Genomic DNA, 23810 nt, shown 5'->3' on the forward strand with positions numbered 1-23810 from the left:
CTGGCTGCCCTCTGGCACCGCACTCATGTGGTCCTTTGTCTCATGGGAGCCGAGACCATGACTTTCACTGGCTCTTTAACTTGGGAGACTTCACTGCTGAGCCCAGTCTTTCACCGTACACCCATTGCCAATATCGAGTGGAAACCCTGTCTGGTTTCTTACCCCAACCTCTTCCCCCCCACCCCGGAACTGCTGAGACTAAATGCTGCTTGCTGACTGTCGCCCAAGCTGAGGTCAGCTGACCCAGCATGGATCAGGGACCAAACCCGGGAGCCGCCCAGTCTCCATGGCTCAGTTAGTCACTGGATAGATCTGTGGCGTCATCAGGGGGAGGTTCTATTTGTTTATAATAGATGGTGCCAAGCGTTTTGAAGTAATTCCCCAGCCAAGTAACTCATTTGGAAAATTCTCGGTTTTCAAACCCTGAGGTTCTTAAGTACAAAACATGAAAAGCTGTAGCTTAACTATAATTTGTTTTCTTAATACAAGAGGATTTGAGTATAAGACTAAAGTTGTCTTAGTGCAATTATATAAGGCTCTGGTGAGACCGCACCTGGAGTATTGTGTACAGTTTTGGTCTCCTTGCCTAAGGAAGGAGTGCAATGAAGGTTCGCCAGACTAATTCCTGGGATGGGGGGGGGGGGGATTGCCCTATGAGGAGAGATTAAGTAGACTAGGCCTATATTCTCTAGAGTTTAGAAGAATGAGAGGTGATCTCATTGAAACATACAACATTCTTAAAGAGTTTGGCAGGGTAGATGCAGGGAGGATGTTTCCCCTGGCTGGGGTGTCTAGAACCAGGGGCCAGTCACAGAACAAGAGGTCGGCCATTTAGGACTGAGATGAGGAGAAATTTCTTCACTCAGAGGGTGGTGAACCTTTGGAATTCTTTACCCCAGAGGGTTGTGGAAGCTCAGTCGTTGAGTACATTGAAGACAGAGATCGATAGATTTTTGGATATTAAAGGGAATCAAGGGATATGGGAATAGTGCAGGAAAGTATTGAGGTAGAAGATCAGCCATGATCTTATTGAATGGTGGAGCAGGTTCGCGGGGCCGAATGTCCTACTCCTGCTCCTAATTCTTATGTTCTTATGAAATTATTGAGGAATGAGAATTTTCTCTCACTGTCTGTCTCTTTCTTTTTCATTCTCTATTTCTTTCTGTCAGCCTCTGTCTCTATCTGTTTGTCTCTTGCTTTCTCTTCTATGCCTTTATCACTCTAAATATGTGTTTCTCTCTGTCGCTAGAAACATAGAAAATAGGTGCAGGAGTAGGCCATTCGGCCCTTCGAGCCTGCACCGCCATTCAATGAGTTCATGGCTGAACATGCAACTTCAGTACCCCATTCCTGCATTCTCGCCATACCCCCTGATCCCCCTAATAGTAAGGACTACATCTAACTCCTTTTTGAATATATTTAGTGAATTGGCCTCAACAACTTTCTGTGGTTGTTTCTCTCTGTCTCTAAATATGTGTCTCTCTCCAGCTCTGCCAGAGGCAGAGAGGAATGAAAAATTCTCCTTATTTTCTTTATTTTAGATGCTCCCTCCATAATTGTAGGGAACAAAGTCAAATTTAAGCTACATTTGTCTCTCTCTGTCTATCTTTCTGTATGTCTCTCTCTCTCTCTCTCTCTGCTGTTTTCTCCTCTCCCCATATATCTGTATCTTGCTCTGTGCCTGCATCACTCCCTGTTGTGCGTTCTCTTTTTCCTCTCTCTCTCTTCTTGTTGTGCTCTCTCGCTCTGTCCTTCACTCTCTCTCTCGACCTTCCCTCTCTGTCTGTCTGTCTCACTCTCTTTTTGCAGCGTGACCGCATGAAAGGACAATTCTGGTTTTGCATTCCAACAAGGGATATTTCTAACTTCCCTTTCTCTGGCTAGAGGCACTCAATTCGAATTCCATTTTCTGCAGAAATGCCTGATGGTGCTCTGCGAGGGAAGGTGTAAGGGCTTGTTTGAATTCTTGACCGAAATTTTAATTTTATTGCGGGGGAAGAGAAACAAATCTGTGAAAGCTTTGTTCTTTTAAATTTATTTTAAACCTTTGGCCTTGGCAGGGACCAGCCAGGAGCAGGCCTTGCAGAACGTGAGGATTCTGAAGAGGGAACTGGCGGACTTGCAGAGCCAGCAAGCGCTCGGTGATGGTGAATCCCTCGGCAGCCCCTTGCGGAGGAGTAATGACGAAGCCACAATGGTAATGCTTGCAAATGTTTGCAGTTTACGGCATTGAGAGATTGCCACGCAGCTCCCTTGTGTCCCAGGCTCTTCATTCAACAGATCTCATTAACTGCACATCATAAGTGCAGTCATTTACTTAATACATTTTCCTTAGAGATGCTAAATCATAGCAAAGGGAGCTGCAAAGTAGCAGAAAGGAAATTTAAACCAGAAGTGAGAGATCAGGAAAATTCCTGCAAAAAGAAACAGAAAATGCTTCAAATAATATTTCAACAACAACAACTTGTATTTATATAGTGCCTTTAATATAGTGAAATGTCACAAGGCGCTTCACAGGAGTATTATAAGACAAGAACATTTGACACCAAGCCATATAAGGAGAAATTAGGTCAGGTGACCAAAAGCTTGGTCAAAGAGGTAGGCTTTAAGGAGGTGTCTTAAAGGAGGAATATAAGAAATAGGAGCAGGTTAGGCCATTTAGCCCCTCAAGCCCACTCCTCCATTTAATAAGATCATGGCTGATCTGATCTTGCACTCAGCTCCACTTACCTGCCCGCTCCCCATAACCCTTCACTCCCTTATCGTTCAAAAATCTGTCTATCTCCTCCTTAAATATATTCAATGACCTAGCCTCCACAGCTCTCTGGGGCAGAGAATTCCACAGATTTATGACTGAGAGAAGAAATTCCTCCTCATCTCACTTCTAAATGGGCAACCCTTTATTCTGAAACTATGCCCCCTAGTTCTAGATTCCCCCACGAGGGGAAACAGCCTCTCTGCATCTACCTTGTCTAGCCCTCTCAGTAACTTATAAGTTGCAATAAGATCACCTTTCATTCTTCTAAACACCAATGAGTATAGGCCCAACCTGCTCAACTTTTCTTCATAAGCCCTTCATCTCAGGAATCAACCTAATGAACCTTCTCTGAACTATCTCCAATGCAAGTATATCCCTCCTTAAATAAGGAGACCAAAACTGTACGTAGTACTCCAGGTGTGGCCTCACCAGTACCCTGTACAGTTGTAGCTGCTTTTATACTCCATCCCCCTTGCAATAAAGGCCAATATTCCATTTGCCTTCCTGAATACTTGCTGTACCTGCATACTAACTTTTTGTGTTTCATGGACAAGGACCCCCAGGTCCCTCTGTACTGCAACATTTTGTAGTCTCTCTCCATTTAAAAATAATTAGCTTTTTTATTTTTCCTGTCAAAGTGGATAACCTCACACTTTCCCACATTATACTCCATCTGCTAAATGTTTGCCCACTCACTTAGCATGTCTAGATACCTTTGCAGATTTATTGTGGCCTCGTCACAACTTGCCTTCCCACCCATCTTTGTATCATCAGCAAACTTGGCTACATTACACTCAGTCACTTCATCCAAGTCATTAATATAGATTGTAAATAGCTGAGGTCCCAGCATTGATCCCTCTGGCACCCCACTTGTTTGCGTTTTCCAACAGGGAAATGGCCCGTTTATCCCGATTTTCTGTTTTCTGTAAGTTAGCTAATCCTCTATCCATGCTAATATATTGCCACCAACCCCGTGAACTTTTATCTTGTGCAGTAACCTTTTAAAGACAACTTACCAAATGCCTTCTGGAAATCCAAATACACCACATCCACTTGTTCTCCCTTATCCACCCTGCTCGTTACATCCTCAAAGAACTCCAGCAAATTTGTCAAACATGATTTCCCTTTCATAAAACCATGCTGACTCTGTTTAATTGAATTATGCTTTTCTAAAGGTCCTGCTACTGCTTCCTTAATAATGGACTCCAGCATTTTCCCAACGACAGATGTTAGGCTAACGTCTATAGTTTCCTGCTTTTTGTCTGCCTCCTTTTTTAAATAGGGGCATTTCTAATCTACTGGGACCTCTCCAGACTCCAGGGAATTTTGGTAGATTGCAACCAATGTATCCACTATCTCTGCAGCCACTTCTTTTAACTTTTGCTATTAGTGATAGTGATTGTTTTAAGTTACCCCCTCCCTATAGCCCCTTGATTATCTATTATTGGGATGTTTTTAGTATCTTCTACCGTGAAGACCGATACAAAGGGGTAAACCATTTAGGACCGAGATGAGGAGAAACTTCTTCACCCAGAGAGTGGTGAACCTGTGGAATTCTCTACCACAGAAGGTTGTTGAGGCCAATTCACTAAATATATTCAAAAAGGAGTTAGATGTAGTCCTTACTACTAGGGGGATCAAGGGGTATGGCGAGAAAGCAGGAATGGGGTACTAAAGTTGCATGTTCAGCCATGAACTCATTGAATGGCGGTGCATGCTTGAAGGGCCAAATAGCCTACTCCACCTATTTTCTATGTTTCTAAAATATTTGTTCAAAGTCTCTGCCATTTCCCTGTTCCCTATTATTAATTCCCCAGTCTCATCCTCCAAGCAACCAATGTTTACTTTAGCTACTCTCTTCCTTTTTATATACCTGTAGAAGCTCTTACTGTCTGTTTTTATATTCCTTGCTAGTTTACTCTCATAATCCATCTTCTCTCTCTCTATTATTTTTTAGTCATCCTTTGCTGGTTTTTAAAAGTTTCTCAATCCTCTGGTCTCCCACTAATCTTGGCCACTTTGTATGCCATTGTTTTCAATTTGATACCATCCTTTACTTCCTTAGTTAGCCACGAATCATTCTCCCTCCTCTTAAAGTTTTTCCTTCTCATTGGAATATATTTTTGTTCAGAGTTATGGAATATCTCCTTAAATGTCTGCCACTGCTCATCAACCATCTTACACTTCAATCTATTTTCCCAGTCCACTTTAGCCAACTCTGCCTTCATACCTTTGTAATCGCCTTTATTTAAGATCAGGACACTGGTTTGAGACCCAACTTTCTCACCCTCCAACTGAATTTGAAACTCAACCATGCTATGATCACTCTTTCCTAGAGCGGTAGAAAGGCGAAGAGGTTTAGGCAGGGAATTCCAGAGCATGGGGCCGAGGCAACAGAAGGCACAGCCACCAATGGTTGAGCGATTATAATCAGAGATGCTCAAGAGGGCAGAATTTGAGGAGCGCAGATATCTCCGGGTGGGAGGGTTATGGGGCTGAAGGAGATTACAGAGATAGGGAGGGGTGAGGCCATGGAGGGATTTGAAAACTAGGATGAGAATTTTAAAATCGAGGCGTTGCTTAACCGGGAGCCAATGTAGGTCAGTGAGCACAGGGGTGATGGGTGAGCGGGACTTGTGCGAGTTAGGACACAGGCAGCCAAAACTTCATCAGAACTTGTTCTACATTTGAAACAGTAACCTGTCTTTTCTCTTTTCTGATTCTAATGGAAACATTGTGCATTTCCAGCATTTTCTGATTTTAGTTTAAATGGCCATTCACCTGACCAGTATTTATTGATGGTGCCATGTGCAAAATGGCTACCAAGTATTCTACATAACAACAATCTCTGCAGTATGTGAAGCACTTTAAGACACTTCTGAGAAACACGATATAAATAAAAGTCTTTCTTTCTAAATAGAGCTCACAGCTTTGATTGCTCTTACCCAGCCTTCCTTAAACCCATTACAACTGGCAACTTTTCCATTCTAAGTTTTCTCTTTTCAATCTTCTCGTGTGTTACTGCTGCTGGATTTTCTTTATCGCTCCCATTTAGGCGGCCGGTTTTTGCCGTGTTGCTGATCACTGCATGACCACAAGGGAGCAGGATTTACAAGGTGATGCCAGGGCAGCTGACAGGGAATTGAGAGCTTTGATGACATTATACATTCAGTCTCACAGATAGATAATACACAGGGAGGCACATTATAGTTTTATATTTAGGAAGATATTAGATCACATGCAATTAAAATCCCAGCAAAGATACAAAATTGGCTTTACGTCTGGTATATCGGAACTGGTGTCTGTATCAAATGGTAAGTGGGATTAAAAGATTAAGGGGATTACAGGAAATGTCAAAGTTAATAAATTTACAGGCACTTCATTTTACACTAATAGGGTCAATTCTTAGTTAATTAGCTATCTACCTAATACTTGGGTGTATTTTTGTCCACAATATCCTGGAGCATTCCATGCTGCTCTTTTCATATCTTCGCACTTCCCGAGTAGAACAGTGTGAAGCAGGGAAAAGATTCCCGGGCTGATTAACAGTCTGATAGGCTGTGACCTGAATGCTCTTTCCATGGGCGTAACCATCTTTACACCAGCCGATCGGATGGTTCAGCCTCTATGGTGGGAGGGGTTAATGGGCTCCCATAAACTCCATGGTGAGGGGGAAGGGGCCACCCACACCCACCGGACAGGGGTATCCCACTGGATGCCAACCCAGAACCCTGGGCTTCACTCACCGGGACTGTCTGGAGCGGGGTTCAACCTCGGCACCTTCTGACTCCGAATAGGGGAATGCTACCACTGCACCAATCAGTCAGAGGCCGACAGCTTTCCTCGTGGGTCCACACACTACATCATCATAGGCAGTCCCTCGGAATCGAGAAAGACTTGCTTCCACTCTAAAAATGAGTCCTTAGGTGGCTGAACAGTCCAATACGAGAAACACAGTTCCTGTCTCAGGTGGGACAAATAGTCGTTGAGGGAAAGGGTGGGTGGGACTGGTTTGCCGCACGCTCCTTCCGCTGCCTGCGCTTGGCTTCTGCATGCTCTCGGCGACAAGACTCGAGATGCCCAGCGCCCTCCCGGGTGCACTTCCTCCACTTAGGGCGGTCTTTGGCCAGGGACTCCCAGGTGTCGGTGGGGATGTCGCACTTTATCAGGGAGGCTTTGAGGGTGTCCCTGTAACGTTTCCTCTGCCCATCTTTGGGCTCGTTTGCCGTGAAGGAGTTCCGAGTGGTGCAGTGGTAGCGCTCTAATCAGTTAGAGATTGACAACTTTCCCCGTGGGTCAACACACTGCATAGTGCGGCACTGGGTCCGACACACCAGAAAGCCCCAGTTTCAATCCCCAGCCTGTGCTGAGTGAGCGGACCTCAGCCAGCAGTATTGGGAGAACTACAATCGGCCTTATTGGGCCAGGCTGATTGCTATCCAGCGACCCCTCCCGTAAAAAGAAAGACATGCTACAAAGCGCTTTACAGTCAATGAAGTACTTTTGAAGTGTAATCACTGCTGTAATGTAGGAAACACTGCACCCAATTTGCACACAGCAAGCTCCCACAAACAGCAATGTGATAATGACCAGTTAATCTGTTTTTTGTTTGTTATAGAAACATAGAAAACATAGAAAATAGGTGCAGGAGTAGGCCATTCGGCCCTTCAAGCTGCACCACCATTTAATATGATCATGGCTGATCATGCAACTTCAGGACCCCATTCTGCTTTCTCTCCATACCCCTTGATCCCTTTAGCCGTAAGGGTCACATCTAACTCCCTTTTGAATATATCTAACGAACTGGCCTCAACAACTTTCTGTGGTAGAGAATTCCACAGGTTAACAACTCTCTGAGTGAAGAAGTTTCTCCTCATCTCGGTTCTAAATGGCTTACCCCTTATCCTAAGACTATGTCCACTGGTTGTGGACTTCCCCAACATCGGGAACATTCTTCCTGCATCTAACCTGTCCAGTCCCATCAGAATTTTATATGTTTCTATGAGATCCCTTCTCATTCTTTTAAATTCCAGTGAATATAAACCTAGTCGATCCAGTCTTTCTTCATATGTCAGTTCTGCCATCCCGGGAATCAGTCTGGTGAACCTTCGCTTCACTCCCTCAATAGCAAGAGTGTCCTTCCACAGATTAGGAGACCAAAACTGTACATAATATGTTAATTGAGGGATACTGCCCTGCTCTTCTTCGAAATAGTGCTATGGGATCTTTTACGTCCACCTGAGAGAGCAGACAAGGCCTCACTGTATTGTCTCATCTGAAAGACGGCACCTCCAACAGTGCAGCACTCCCTCAGCACTGCACTGGAGTGTCAGCCTAGATATTTTTGTGCTCAAGACTCTGGAGTGGGGCTTGAACCCATATCCTTCTGACTCAGGCAAGGGTGCTACCTACTGAGCCACAGCTGACACACAAAGTGTGAGGACACAATCAGCTTGACCACATGGTATTGACCACAATAGAGCACCTTATCATTGCAAACCGTGCAAAATCTCGCACTTCATTTACAATGGCAGTTGCTGTATAGGTTGTCGGAAATCTGGAACGCTCTACCTGAAAAGGTGATTCCATAAATAATTTTAAAAGGCTGTTAGCCAGGTACTTGAGGATGAGGAATTTACAGGGTTTTAGGACAGAAAGCAGGGATGTGAGATGAAGCATGACTCTCTTTCACAGGAACTTCGGGCCAAATGGCCTCCTTCTGTGCTGTAAGGGTCTATGATTCTATTCTATGAACTCAGCGGCCATTTTGCAAACCGTGCAAAATACCACCGACAGCCGTGAGCAGCTTATCTGTTTTGGTGGGGCTGATTGAGGGAGAAATATGGTCTCATCACATAGCGGCCTGGATTCTTTAACATCCTGAATTGCTGGAGTGGGTCACTGGCACCACCGTTTAACGCCTGAACTGACAGGCAGGCAGCACTTCCAACAGTGCAGCACTCTCTCCGAGCTGCATTGAAGAGTCAGCCCGGATACCTGCCCGGCTGCTGGGGTGCGCCGATGAACCCACAGCCTTCTAATTCCGAGACCAAACTGCTGCCCACTGGCACTCACTATCCAAACTCACACACAAGTTCGAACGTTGTACCTTGGATGAGATGCCAGGGGGCTGCCAGTAACTTCGAGGCTTCAGCAGAGGGGTGGGGGGGGGGGGGAAAGAGAAAGTTGGAGGGAGGGGAAAATCAAGTCCCGGACCGCGCACACAGTTACCCCGCTGTGAGCTACCGCCTGCCAGTGCCTCTGTGGGTCAGCTCACTGGAGATGATGCTCGTCTGTTGAAGTGCTCTTCAGAGGCATGAAGTGTCTATTCACAGAATTGCTGTAATTGTTCAATCAAAACACTGCATTTTTTTCCCTGCATTATTTTATGTTTAATAGCTTGTTAAATGACTAGCACTTTGCTGTTTCCTGCACTCAGCTCCTTAATAATTCATGCTGTGGAATTAGGTGATGACTCTTTTGTTTAATTCTCTCCAGAACAGAAATTATAATTTTCAATCAGTTCTGCTTCTTTGATCCTCCCATCATGCCCTGCACACGATGACTCATCAGTGCCTGTGGAATCAGAGAAAGAAAGACTTGCATTTATATAGCGCCTTTCATGACCACCGGACGTCTCAAAGCGCTTTACAGCCAATGAAGTACTTTTTGGAGTGTAGTCACTGTTGTAATGTGGGAAACGCGGCAGCCAACTTGCGCACAGCAAGCTCCCACAAACAGCAGTGTGATAATAACCAGAGCCCAGCAGTCAGTCTGTGGTGCCTCGTCCAATCTCCATGCGTGAGCTGCTACAGTGAGCGTCCGCGGGCTGTTCGGGCATGGGGAGCATCTCAGCCAAGCTCAACGCCTACCTCACCTGATGCTCACAGGAAGGTCCAGTCCACTGGATGACAAGCGGGAACCTTCCTGACCCAGGCCTCCCGACGGCAGTTGTAGACCTCTCTCACCACCACAGGGGAGGTCAGTTGACTCAGCGCAGACCAGATACTGAATCTGGGACCCGAGACCTTCTGTTCTGTGTGGCCCAGCAACAGGCTGGCCACTGCATTTAACGTTTGAACGAGTGGGTGTTCTCTGATTGTTGAACATTTGATGGAGGCCTGACAAGTGTGTGCTGATGCAAATTTTGGCTGCATGACTGCAAATAGAAAGTGGTCATGTTGCAGAACTCGTGTTTGAGCTGCTTGAAGTAGCATTGCTTTATGTTACAATGTACTCCTTTTTGTGATACAACTGAACAATTTGTGAGTCCTTACTCGAGAGTTTGGGTTGAACCCTTTTTTTTCTATGAGTAAAGAAGAATCCATTGACAGAGTGTATTGCATCTGAGTGCTTTAGGTGAGGGAGTAGATTGTACAGTTTTGTGGCCCTGGCAAAGAGTTAAAGCGCCTTTCACAACCTCAGGATGTCCCAAAGCGTTTTTAAAAACCAATGAAGTACTTTTGAAGTCTAGTCACTGTTGTAATGTAGGAAACGCAGCAGGCAATTTGCACACTGCAAGCTCCCACAAACAGTGATGTGCTAATGACCAGATCATCTGGCTTTAGTTGTTGGTTGATGGATAAATGTTGGCCAGGGTACTGGGGATAACTCACCTGCTCTTCTTCAAAATAGTGCCATGGGATCTTTTACATCCACCTGAGAGAGCAGATGGGGCCTTGGCTTAATGTCGCGTCCAAAAGACGGCACCTCCCTCAGTACTACACTGGAGTGTCAGTCTCCATTATGTGCTCACGTCCAGGGATCTTTTACATCCATCTGAGAGAGCAGACGGGACCTCGGTTTTAATGACTCATCCGAAAGACGGCACCTCCGACAGTGCAGCACTCCCTCAGCAGTGCACTGGAGTGTCAGCCTAGCCTTTTTTTTTGTGCTCAGGTCCCTGGAGTGGGACTTGAACCCACAACCTTCTGACTCAGAGGCGAGAGTGCTCCCTACTGAGACACAGCTGACACTTCAGGAGGGACTTCTTTACCCAGAGAGTGGTGAGAATGTGGAGCTCGCTGCCACAGGGAATGGTTGAGGTGAATAGCATGGATGCTGATAGGGTTCGATGACGTAGGGTGGGAGAAGGGCTCGTGTGGAGCATAAACACCGGCATTGAGCAGTTGGGCTGGATGTTGTGTGTAATTCTGTGTAAAATGCTCAGTTGTGTTAGCGTCCTTTCTCTTTCTATTGCAGAAGCAAAGAAGTGACTCTGTTGCCATTTCCGAAGCTTCCATCGATAGATCAGCACGGTTGGAAATGTCCGAGGCCCTAGACCTCAGTGAGAGGACGGTAGGTAGACACCAGCGCAGAAAGAAAGTTTTAATATTTACTCTTCAGAGTACATCAGTGGCCATGACTATTATTCCTTCAATCATCGGAGCCAGTGCCCACCAAGTAAGAGGAATTGGAAATTTCTATGGAAAAAAATATCAGTGAATATCCAATGTTCCTATTGTTGATACTTTCTTACAAGGGACGAGAAAAATGCCATCAAAATATTTTTTATATTCAAATAATTTCTCTCTGGAATGAGAAAAGGCTTTTCATTCAGCCCACCTCTTTCTGCAGACTATAATGTACAATCTGCCCCATCATAGACTCTCCCCAGCTGCTTCATTATCTATGTGACCCACAAAGATACTCAAACAAAACTCCAAAATATCTATCCCATTCTCGGCCATCGCTGTTCAACCCTGGCCAGTTGTTTCCCATTAAACGCAGTAACTTGATCCCAGCCTCACATGAATTATTGATCGATTCGCAGGAGTACTTGGTCATATTCAGCTGTATTTAGCCATATATCCTTCAGATTGGGAGTAGCTCTATACTTGCCTCAATAGTGAGGCACCTTACTGTTATCATGATGAGTCGGAATACAGGAACAGCAGTAGGCCAGTCAGCCCCTCGAGCCTGCTCCACCATCCTATTAGATCGTGGCTGATGTGTATCTCAACTTTGATCCATATCCCTTGATGCTCTTACCTAACAAAAATCTCTCAACCTCAGTCTTGAAAATTTTAATTAACCCAGCATCAACAGCCCTTTGCGAGAGAGAATTCAAGGTTTCTGTCATGTATCTTACATTATTATATATAACTGTATCCCAACATACTATACATGACTGTAATAAGATATGACCTGTAACCACCAGCATACCTTACCACCAGGGGTGCACTTGCAAGAGACAGGTATATAAGGACAGGTCTCAGGCAAGTGCAGCATTCCAGAGCTGTGAAATAAAGGTGCAGGTCCAGAGTGACCTTGACTTTACTACATGCCTCATGTGAATCTGTACTGAGGGGACAGGACTTTACAGTGGCGACAGGTTACGGGATTACAGAATCCACAGAATGGCGAACAACGGATCAGATGAAAAGTACAATGCGGGAGACAATTGGGAGGACTTTATTGAAAGGCTCCAGCAAAGCTTTGTAACCAAAGACTGGTTAGGCGACGATAAGGCAGACAAGAGAAGAGCCCATCTCTTGACCAGCTGTGGCTCGAAAACATACGCTTTAATGAAGGATCTGTTGGCACCTGAGAAACCAGCAAGCAAGTCGTTTGAAGAATTGAGCACACTGATAAGAGGCCACCTGAAGCTAGCGAGCAGCCTACACATGGCCAGACAAGGTTCTACAACTACAGACGCTGTGTGGGCCAGAGCATACCCGACTTCGTGGCGGAACTTCGGAGGTTGGCTAGTTTATCTGAGTTCCCCGATGAACTGAGGAGAGAAATGCTGAGAGACTTTTTCATTGAAGGAATAGGCCAGGCAGGCATATTCCGAAAGCTCATAGAGACCAAGAACCTGACCTTAGAGGCAGCAGCACTGGTTGCACAGACATTCTTGGTAGGGGAAGAAGAAACGAGGTTGATTTACAATGCAGGTACGACAACTAACGAAATAATGGAACAAGGAGTTCACAGCATTAGAAAAGCTGCTACCCCCACACACAGACAAAACCGGCAGAACAGGCTTTCGACAAGCAAGCAGTGGCAACAGAAGCCATCAAGGGCCACAGGAACGGCCGTTCACACCTCATCAACCCACAATGCGAGCAATCAACTACAAACTGAGAGAAGCTCAAGAGAGATCAGCCAGACGCAGCTCATTCTTTGCAAGCAGTGTGTGCTGGAGGTGTGGGGGTGGGCACTCATTAAGGGAATGTCGATTTCAGCAGGCTGTTTGCAGGAACTGTGAATATACAGGGCATTTGGCCCGCATGTGCAAAAAAAACGGCAGCTCGGCTGGTATACGAATCGGATGGGTCGGAAAGCGGACCAGAAGACGGTGGGGACAGTACCTGGGACACCGATGTACAGCGGGTCAACACGATCAATGGCTGCTGCTCCTATGACAGGATGCCTCCTATAATGATGAGGGTCCTACTCAACGGGACATCTGTCAACATGGAGCTGGATACAGGAACGAGTCAATCTCTCATGGGCGCTCAACAATTTGAACAACTGTGGCCGCATAAAAGAGACACACCAAAACTCACAAGGGTCGACACCAAACTAAGGACCTATACCAAAGAAATCGCACCAGTCCTCAGCAGCGCCATGCTCTCTGTCACACACAAAGGGACAGTGAACCGACTTCCCCTGTGGATTGTCCCCGGAGACCCCCCAGCACTGAAGCTGGCTGGCAAAACTAAACTGGAAATGGGATGATGTCCATGCCATGTCATTAGAGGAACGGACCTCCTGCTCAACAGTTATAAAGTGATTTGAACATCTCTTTCAGCCAGGTGTGGGCACTTTCAAAGGGGCCAAAGTCAAAATCTACATCACACAGGATGCTAGACCGGTCCATCACAAGGCCAGAGCTGTACCCTATGTGATGAGGGAAAAGATTGAACACGAACTAGACAGGCTTCTGCGGAAAGGCATTATATCACCTGTGGAATTTAGCGACTGGGCAAGTCCCATCGTCCCAGTCATGAAGCCTGATGGATCCGTACGAATCTGTGGGGACTACAAATTTACCATAAGCAGTCTCCCTACAGGACCAGTACCCGCTGCCCAGAGCGGAGGACTTATTTGCCACATTGGCTGGAGGTAAACTTTTCTCAAAATTAGACCTCACATCTGCGTATATGACGCAAGAATTGACCGAGGAATCCGAGCTACTCACCACCATCAGCACACATCGAGGCCTTTTCATGTACAATCGATGCCCATTCGGCATCAGGTCGGCAGCTGCCATATTCCAGCGCAACATGGAGAGTCTGCTCAAGTCCATCCCGGGGACGGTTGTTTTTCAAGACGACATACTTATCACGGGCAGGGACACCGACTCCCATCTCCGTAATTTGGAGGAAGTACTAAAGCGGTTGGATCGGGTAGGCCTACGAGTCAAGAAATCCAAGTGCCTGTTTCTCGCACCCGAGGTTGAATTTTTGGGCAGATGGATTGCCGCTGATGGAATCCGCCCAACAGAGTCCAAAACAGAAGCAATTCGCCTGGCACCCAGGCCCCGGAATGTCTCAGAACTGCGTGCCTTTCTCGGGCTACTCAATTACTTTGGGAACTTTATGCAGAACTTAAGCACGCTGCTGGAGCCTCTCCACGTGCTACTCAGGAAGGGGTGCGATTGGTTTTGGGGGGACGCCCAGGAACGCGCCTTCAATAAGGCACGCAACCTTCTGTGTTCCAACAGTGTTTTGACTTTCTTTGACCCAGGTAAAAAGCTAGTTCTCACATGCGATGCGTCAGCGTATGGGGTCGGGTGCGTTTTGCTACATGTCAATAGTGCGGGCAAATTACAACCCATAGCCTATGCCTCCAGGTCACTTTCGCGGGCGGAGCGCAGGTACGGAATGGTAGAGAAGGAGGCGCTCGCGTGCGTGTACGATGTCAAAAAGATGCACCAATAGCTTTTCAGGGCCAAGTTCGCGTTAGAAACCGACCACAAGCCCCTCACGTCCCTCCTATCCAAGAGCAAGGCAATAAACGCCAATGCATCGGCGCGAATTCAACGGTGGGCACTCATGCTGGCGTCCCACGACTATACCATAAGGCACAGACCAGGCACAGACAACTGTGCCGACGCGCTCAGCAGGCTACCCCTGGCGACCACGGAAGGGTCTGACGAACAGGACTGTGAGATAGTCATGGCAATCGATGCCTTTGAGTCCACAGGTTCGCCCATGACGGCTTGCCAAATCAGAGCCTAATAAAAAGATGTGTGCTAAACATTTACTGGGCAGATGCCTGCCCCGAGGAATTAAAACCCTTTCACAGGCGTACGCATGAGCTATCACTACAAGCAGACTGCCTGATGTGGGGCAGCCGAGTAGTCATGCCTCTGCGAGGCAGAGAGGCATTTGTCTGGGAGCTCCACCGCGAGCACCCGGGGATCGTTCTCATGAAGGCCATAGCCGGATCCCACGTCTGGTGGCCTGGTATTGACGCGGACTTGGAGCTCTGCGTCCGAAGGTGCACCATTTGTGCCCAATTCAGCAATGCCCCCAGGGAGGCTCCACTGAGCCCCTGGCCCTGGCCTACCAAACCGTGGTCGCGAGCGCACATAGACTATGCGGGCCCATTCATGGGCAAAATGTTCCTCATAGTTGTAGATGCATTTTCAAAGTGGATCGAATGCACCATTTTAAACTTGAGCACAACCTCCACCACTGTGGAGAGCCTCGCAACCATGTTTGCAACGCACGGAATCCCTGACATATTGGTCAGTGACAATGGTCCGTGCTTCACCAGCGCAGAATTCCAAGACTTTATAATTGACCACGGCATAAATCACGTCAAGACGGCACCGTTCAATCCGGCCTCCAACGGCCAGGTGGAGAGAGCAGTGCAAATCATTAAACAAGGCATGCTTAAAATCCAAGGTCCCACACTGCAGAGTCGCCTGTCGCGACTGCTGTTGGCATACAGATCTCGTCCGCACTCACTGACTGGGATTCCCCCCCGCGCAACTGTTGATGAAAAGGACTTTAAAAACAAGGCTCTCATTAATCCTCCCAGACATGCATAAAATCGTTGAAGCAAAGCGCCGTAAGCTGACTGAGTACCATGACAGAAATTCGAGGGGGAGATGGAATGAGATAGGGGTCAAAGTGTTTGTACTAAACTATGGCAGGGGTCCCAAATGGCTTGCAGGGACAGTAACAGGCAAGGAAGGAAACAGGCTACTGGTAGTACAAATGGACAATGGCAAAACCTGCCGGAGGCATGTAGACTGTCAAAAGCAGATTTACCAATAGCACTGCGGAACCAGAGGCAGACTACAATGTGGAACTCACACCACACCTGGTGGACAGACAGAGGGAACAACCTGAGGAAAGGGCAATCCCAACAGACAGCCCAGGCGAGTCAACAACAATCACACCAATCGAAACAGACAGCCCAGGCGAGATACCAGCAACCACACCCAAAGAAAAACAGACACCAAGGCAAACAACTGAACCACAACTCAGACGCTCCACGCGAGAGCGTAGACCACCTGAGAGACTGAACCTATAAAGACAATAAGACCTTGGGGGAGGGTGATGTCATGTATCTTACATTATTATATATAACTGTATCCCAACATGCTATACATGACTGTAATAAGATATGACCTGTAACCACCAGCATACCTTACCACTGGGGGTGCACTTGCAAGGGACAGGTATATAAGGACAGGTCTCGGGCAAGTGCAGCATTCCAGAGCTGTGAAATAAAAGGTGCAGGTCCAGGGTGACCTTGACTTCACTACATGCCTCGAGTGAATCTGTACTGAGGGGACAGGACTTTACAGTTTCCTCTACCCTTTGTGTGAAAAAAGTGTGAAAAAATAGCCTAGCTCTAATTTTAAGATTGTGCCCTCTTGTTCTGGAATCTCCCATCAGGGGAAATAGCTTCTCTGTATCGAATCCCTTCATAACTTTCAACAGCTCAAATTAAATCACCGCTCAAAACGTGTGGGAACACATGCCAAGTTTAAACAACCTGTCCTCATAATTGAACTCTTTAAGATCTGGTATCATTCAACAATAACAACAACAACAACTTGTATTTATATAGCGCCTTTAATGTAGTGAAACATCCCAAGGCGCTTCACAGGAGCATCATGAGATAACAAATTTGACATCGAGCCGCATAAGGAGAAATTAGGACAGGTGACCAAAAGCTTCGTCAAAGAAGTAGGTTTTAAGGAGCGTTTTGAAGGAGTAAAGAGAGGTAGAGAGGCGGAGAGGTTTAGGCAGGGAGTTCCAGAGCTTGGGGCCGAGGTAACAGATGGCATGGCCACCAATGGTTGAGCGATTATAATCAGGGATGGGGGTGGGGTTATGGGGCTGGAGGAGATTACAGAGATAGGGAGGGGCGAGACCATGCAATGATTTGAAAACAAGGATGAGAATTTTGAATCGAGGTGTTGATTAACCAGGAGCCAATGTAGGTCAGCAAGCACAGGGGTAACAGGTGAGCGGGACTTGGTGAATCATTCTGGTGAATCTTTGGAAAGATATGGGAGTCAAGGGTTATGGCAGGGAAGTGGAGTTGAGGCCAAGATCAGATCAGCCATGATCTTATTGAATGGTGGAGCAGGCTCGAGGGGCCAAATGGCCTACTACTGCTCCTATTTCTAATGATCTTATCAATGCTGTACCTACTCCAAGGCCAGTACATCCAAACTGGACATAGTACTCCTAGATGGGGGTCTGACCCAGGCGCTATACAACGGAAGCTTCACTTCCTCCTCTTTGTATTCCAATCCCCTTGAGATCAAGGCCAACACCCAGTCAACCTTTTTGATTACTTCTTGAACCTGTGCACTAGCTTTTAGTGATGTGCGTACCTGGACAGCCAAACCTCCAGTTTAACCATTTGTTCACCCTTCCTCTTTCCCACCGTGCAGTATCTGGACTTGGTGAAGGCTCTCTCCAGCCTGCTCAATGTGAAGGAGCTGTCGGGCTCACTGTCACTGAAGCATGTTCCACGGGATGAGAGGGAGAAGCTCGGGAAAGCACGGCAAAGGAATGCGGAGCTGCTGAATAGCCGAATCGCTCAGCTGAAGAGTCAGCTGGAGAGGAAAGATGGATTGCTGGGCGGATATGAGAAAGACCTGGAACAGCTCAGGTAGGGGGAAGAGTCCAAGGGAATGCTTTCTTCTCTGCTCTGCTTCCATCGTTTGAATGTCTCCCTTGTGGCTTGGCAACCAGAACTCGACACATGGCTAAAGGTGCGATCTGATCAGAGCATGTAAAGTTTCACCACTACCTCCTCACACTTGTATTCAACTATTTTAGGATATGTCAGCTGTGGCTCAGTGGGTAGCACACTCGTCTCTAAGTCAGTAGGTTGTGGGTTCAAGTCCCACCTCAGGGATTAGAAACATAGAAAATAGGTGCAGGAGTAGGCCATTCGAGCCTGCACTGCCATTCAATGAGTTCATGGCTGAACATGCAACTTCAGTACCCCATTCCTGCTTTCTCGCCGGAGACGGGAGCAGCCGCTTCCAGCAGTTTGTTGCTTTTCCTGCACGGCTTGTGGGCCAACAGGAGCAGGTGTGCGTCCCTCGTCCCCCTGAGCAAACCTGCCGCGATCTGCCTCCCTCCCCGTGATCTCTAGACAACCCCCCCCCTCCATGTTAATTTCGGCACCTTCGCGTTTCTTGGCATTTCCAGATTTCCCGGCTGCTAACAGACGGCCTCCCAGGCCCCCTCTCAAACGCCCTCCCCCGCTCTCCCACTCCCTCCTCTCCCCTATCCCCTCTCCCACTCTCTCCCCCCCCCCCCCGCCTCTCCCACGCCCTCCCCATCTCCCTCTCCCAGGCCTCCCCTACCCCCAGGCCCACACCCTCCCCCCATCTCCGTCTCCCTAAATATCGAGGCCTATATCTAGAACTTGACTCTCATTATAGCCCGAGTGTTCTAACAGACAGAACCCAGCCATTTTGTACAGTTTCTCTTGTGATAATCAGCAGATCAGGATATGTGAACATTTGGGATTGGCTGGTGCACTGGGTTAGACACTGTCACCGGGACCTGAGCCCAAAGTGTGGACTGGTGGGTTGAAAGTCTCATTAGTTAGCTGGCTGTACAGGTTCTCTTTTCAACTGTGGTTTGGAGCCACTCTGAACTCCACTTCTTACTTTTGCAACCATAGTGCTTGCATTACTTCCCATGGATAGTTAATGCGTTAATAATAAGCATCCCAGAGCCAACTTGACCAGGTGCCATTGAATTTTAATCTTTTAGGAAAGGCAGTGCTATGCCGTAGTCACTTGCCAAGAATTCTGTCGTCTGTCTTCTCCTCCTGTTCTACACTCCAAGTCACCTTGCTTTGAGCAATTCTTGTGTCACTTAGTGTGAGAGAACAGGGTAGATCTCCCTCTTTGTTGCCCCTGGGGAAAGCTGAATTTCCAGACACAGTGAAGGGGAAATGGGGGACAGATACCCGTTGGCCTCGGGTCCCGCCAACCTCACAACTTGGGTCCAGGACATCTGGTGGTGCCAAAAATGGGCAGCACTGAACCAGCACCTGGATTAGACCTAGGCCCAGTGTTGACATGCAGGAGGTGGGACTGAGTGTTCCTGCACTCCCACCCTCCCCACCCCACGTTCCTGAGTCCGCCCATGGGGCACCCAAACAGAGGGCACTCCCAAAAAAAGTTGGTGGTCCTGCTGCCACCAGGACCCGCCGTAGATCAGAGGATCTGATGGGAGGTCCCTTGGGCATCCCAAAGATGGAGCCTTGCTGAAAATAAGTCCTCTATGTTTGCCAGGACAATCTTTGGGCATCAGGGTCTTCTGGCTATTGCCCTCCATCCTGGAAAATAGAACATGAGCTGGCCATTCAGCCCCTCGAGCCTGTTCCGCCATGCAATTAGATCATGGCTGAACTGTATTTTTACTCCATCTACCTGCTTCGGTTGCATAAACCTTAATTGGCCTTTGAGTGTCCTTGGGCTAGGAAAGGGGAAACTAAGGCTCCTGCCCCTTATCACCATCCTGTGTGAGTGCATGTCAGGTGAGAGCAGTAAGATGAGGCTATTCCAAGCATTAGTCCTGCTCTATCCAGAATCCAGTCTGATTATTCCATCACGGTCTTCCCTCCCTCCCCCTGTTGGTCCTCTACTTTAGGAAATATTATGTTCCTTCTCCTGGAAAAATTATTATTAAGTTGTGTTGTAAATATTCCTATCAGACTCAATCTCCAAATTAAACAAGTATTGAATCCAACTCCTTTTAAAGGTTTCAGTTTGTCTCGGTTCAACTGCCTTCCTTCTGAGAAAAAGTTTTGCTTAATCTCTCACCTGGATCAGGCTATGCTGTGACAGCCACCATGGTCAAATTGCCTGCTGATACCCCGGCCTTGATTATTTTTTAATTCATTTCACGGGATGTGGGCATCGCTAGCACGGCCAGCATTTATTGCCCATCCCTATTTGCCCCTGAGAAGGTGGTAGTGAGCCGCCATGTCAGAGGGCAGTTAAGAGTCAACCACATGGCTTTAGATCTGGAGTCACATGTAGGCCAGACCGGGTAAGGATGGCAGATATCCTTCCCTAAAAGGACATAAGTGAACCAGTTGGGTTTTTATGACAACCTGGTAGTGTCATGGTCACCATTACTGATACTAGCTTTTTATTGCACATTTATTTAAATTCCCCAGCTGCCATGGTGGGATTTGAACTCATGTTTCCACATCATTAGTTTGGGCCTCTGGATTACTAGTCCAGTAACATGGCAACTATGCTACCATTTCCCTAATCTTTTGGTCCATTTGCTGGCTCCACATTCTGGCAAGGCAGGACTTTCATCCACCTCAGAGAAAGTACCCCAACCAGTGCCCAATGCCCACCCTCGAGGTCATTTACATTTTGGAGGCGGGCTCCTCATGCGAAAATAGGGGAGGCCTTGCGCCAGCAGGAGGCTTGTTTCAGTGGGGGACTTGCCATAATCTCTGTGCTGTCTACAAATGTGGCATTGTTTTCAAATTATCTTTACCTGTCTCACCTGAAGGTGGAACTCTCTGAGCTCTAGCACCGGCCCTGGTTGAGAAAAATAAACTCAGCTTCTCTGGTGACCTCTGAACTCTGCATGCCTGGGCCGAAACCATGTCCACCCACATACAGGCAGGTGCTGTCTGCACAGCCAACGGGAAATGAGGGAGGAGGCAAGCAGAGGGACAGAACAGCTCCCCCTATGCCCCCCACCCCGAGCGCCATCCCACCCCAGGACAACTGAAAAATCAGCACGAGGGGGCTGGAAAATCGTGGCCTTGCTGTCTAGGCTCACACATTAAGAATGAGGGTCGCTGATAACTGTGGAACCTGATCTCCAGCAAGGAGTCAAGAGAGGAGAAAATTATTCTCTAAGAAGTGGAACTGCTTGGCCCAGGGACCGGCAATTGGTTCTAATATATCTAGGAGACTGAGTCGTCGGAAGGAATTGAGGGAAGAGGGAATTTTATTGCTAATAATGATCAATGAAAATGACTCTGTTCACAGCGGTATGGAAATGATCCTTGCTGTCACCAGTGACCAGTAATGTCTGTGCTTTGATGCCCTGTTTTGATTTAGTATCGGAGCGGATGGATGAATTTCACTTTATTCTGTGATTATAGCTGTCGTTTTCATACTTTGAAACCATGTTTTTGTGTCTGTGGCTGCAGCAGCGACACTTAATCTGCCTGCCTCGGGATGTGGCGCGGAGAGTGTCACATACTCGAGGGGTTTTGATTGAATCGTGAACCACAAGAGCTGTGTCTTCAGAATAGGACAGCATGCTATGGCCTTCAACGATTTATAAAAACTTAGCTCCCCCGAAGACCGAAGGGTTGAAACTGGATGTGGTGGTGGTGCAAAACAGGCAGAGTGGCATTTACTGACCCTTGCACAACCTGCTTGCTGTTCAGCTCTATACAAGTCAGTGGGACTAAATCTCGGGCGGCGGGCGTGATGGGTAACCGAGGCGATGCCGCCTGTTCTGTGTCTCCACCCATGGCCAGGTTCACCCGCTGAGGGGGTAAATGTACTGAGCCGTCTGATACTGAGCCCCACAGACTGGAACAGTCTCGGCCAGTTCCCCATTAGGGTTGAGTTCGCTCATCTCAGCTTGGAGTAGCAATAAGAACATAAGAAATAGGAGCAGGAGTAGGCCACCCAGCCCCTTGAGCCTGCTCCGCCATTTAATACGATCATGGCCGATCCGATCGTGGCCTCAGCTCCACTTCCCTGCCCGTTCCCCATAACCCATTATCCCCTTATCGGTTAAGAAACTGTCTATCTCTGTCTTAAATTTATTCAATGACCCAGCTTCCACAGCTCTCTGAGGCAGCGAATTCCACAGATTTACAATCCTCAGAGAAGAAATTCCTCCTCATCTCAGTTTTAAATGGGCAGCCCCTTATTCTAAGATTATGCCCCCTAGTTCTAGTCTCCCCTATTAGTGGAAGCATCCTCTCTGCATCCACCTCGTCAAGCCCCCCTCATAATCTTTTATGTTTCGATAAGATCACCTCTCTTCTGAATTCCAATGAGTAGAGGCCCAACCTTCTCAACCTTTCCTCATAAGTCAACCCCCTCATCTCTAGAATCAACCTTGTGAACCTTCTCTGAACTGCCTCCAAAGCAAGTATATCCTTTCGTAAATAGGCCCACAGTTGATGCCCTCAGTGTCCCTGGGTAAAATCAGCCAGCGTTCCTGCTCCTGATCAGCCCCCAGTTCCCCCTGGAAAGGGGGTGTTGGGTGATGACAGGACAAAGCCCACACGTGCCGGCTCCCTGCAGTCCGATGGGCCGCCGACACTCATTGTCTTGGTTCATGCATGAAGAAAGGTCACTTTGGTGAGGTATGGAAGGTGCTTGTGGAGCCCCTGGCACAGAGGGCAGCATTTAGGCCTCAGAGACAGAAGGTTGTGAGTTCAAGCTCCACTCCAGGGACAAAACCTAGGCTGACACTGCAGTGCAGTACTGAGGGAGTGCTGCATTGTTTAAAGGGGAAAAAAAACAATCCCAGCAGTGTTGAAAACACACAACGATGGTTTAAATTCCACGAGCTTCAGTCGTGTGGTCCAGGACACCACCTGAACCCCTTGACTGCCTCAGTGCCTTGATGCACACTCCCAGCCCTGTGTCCTTTACATTAAAAAAAAGTTTTCATTTGTTTACTGTGTTGAAAGAAAGACTTGCATTTATATAGCGCCTTTCACGACCACCAGATACCTCAAAGCGCTTTACAGCCAATGAAGTACATTTGGAGTGTAGTCACTGTTGCAATGTGGGAAACACAGCAGCCAACTTGCACACAGCAAGTTCCCACAAACAGCAATGTGATAATGACCAGATAATCTGTTTTTGTTAATGTTGAGTGAGGGATAGATATTGGCCAGAACACCGGGGATAATTCCCCTGCTCTTCTTTGAAATAGTGCCATGGGATCTTTTACATCCACCCAAGAGAGCAGACAGGACCTTGGTTTAACATCTCATCTGATAGATGGCACCTCCGACAATGCAGCACTCCTTCAGTACTGCACTGGAGTGTCAGCCTAGATTTTTGTGCTCAAGTCCCTGGAGTGGGCCTTGAACCCACAACCTTCTGATTCAGAGACAAGAGTGCTACCCACTGAGCCACAGCTGATACTGAAGTGGACGCTTAATCCTTCATCTGTGTTTTCCAATTTAAAAAAAAAGGAAAGCTTCCTCAAAAGAGCAGCAGTGGCCACTTTGAACGCTAAAAGCTTCAGATCCCTTTAATTTCTCTCCTGTCTTTTTGCTGTCAGCAGACGGTCGCAGGTCACGCTACACAAACAACAGGCCGATGTGGAGAGCTTACAGGAGCAGTTGCAGAGACAGATGGAGGAGAACAGCATGGTCCGAGAGTCCATGGAGCGTACGCAGTCACAATTTGACCAAGAAAAGAGACTAAACAAAGCCATCAAGCAGCGCAAGGTAAGAGGACACAAAATGGCCGTGTCCGTGGAACAACATTATCAAGGTGCGATCAGTCCAACGCTGGGGTTGCATCGCGTTGCCTGCTTTTGAGAAAGAGATTTCCCTCGGCGTTAAACCAGAAATTGCAGCAACTGCA

The 23810-nt window shown here is 47.4% G+C and overlaps 1 protein-coding gene across 1 annotated transcript in view; it reads left to right on the forward strand.

Annotated features, from left to right (window-relative positions):
* The window catches only part of LOC139229270 (forkhead-associated domain-containing protein 1-like), a 160083-nt gene that overhangs the window by 115099 nt on the left and 21174 nt on the right, over positions 1-23810 (forward strand). The window contains exons 25-28 of the mRNA XM_070860929.1: positions 2061-2197; positions 10961-11056; positions 17631-17851; positions 23506-23671. Coding sequence (XP_070717030.1) covers positions 2061-2197; positions 10961-11056; positions 17631-17851; positions 23506-23671 — 620 coding nt within the window. The remainder of the gene's footprint in view (positions 1-2060; positions 2198-10960; positions 11057-17630; positions 17852-23505; positions 23672-23810) is intronic.

The sequence above is a fragment of the Pristiophorus japonicus genome, chromosome 18, assembly GCF_044704955.1.
Source record: "Pristiophorus japonicus isolate sPriJap1 chromosome 18, sPriJap1.hap1, whole genome shotgun sequence".
Lineage (NCBI taxonomy): Eukaryota > Metazoa > Chordata > Chondrichthyes > Pristiophoridae > Pristiophorus > Pristiophorus japonicus.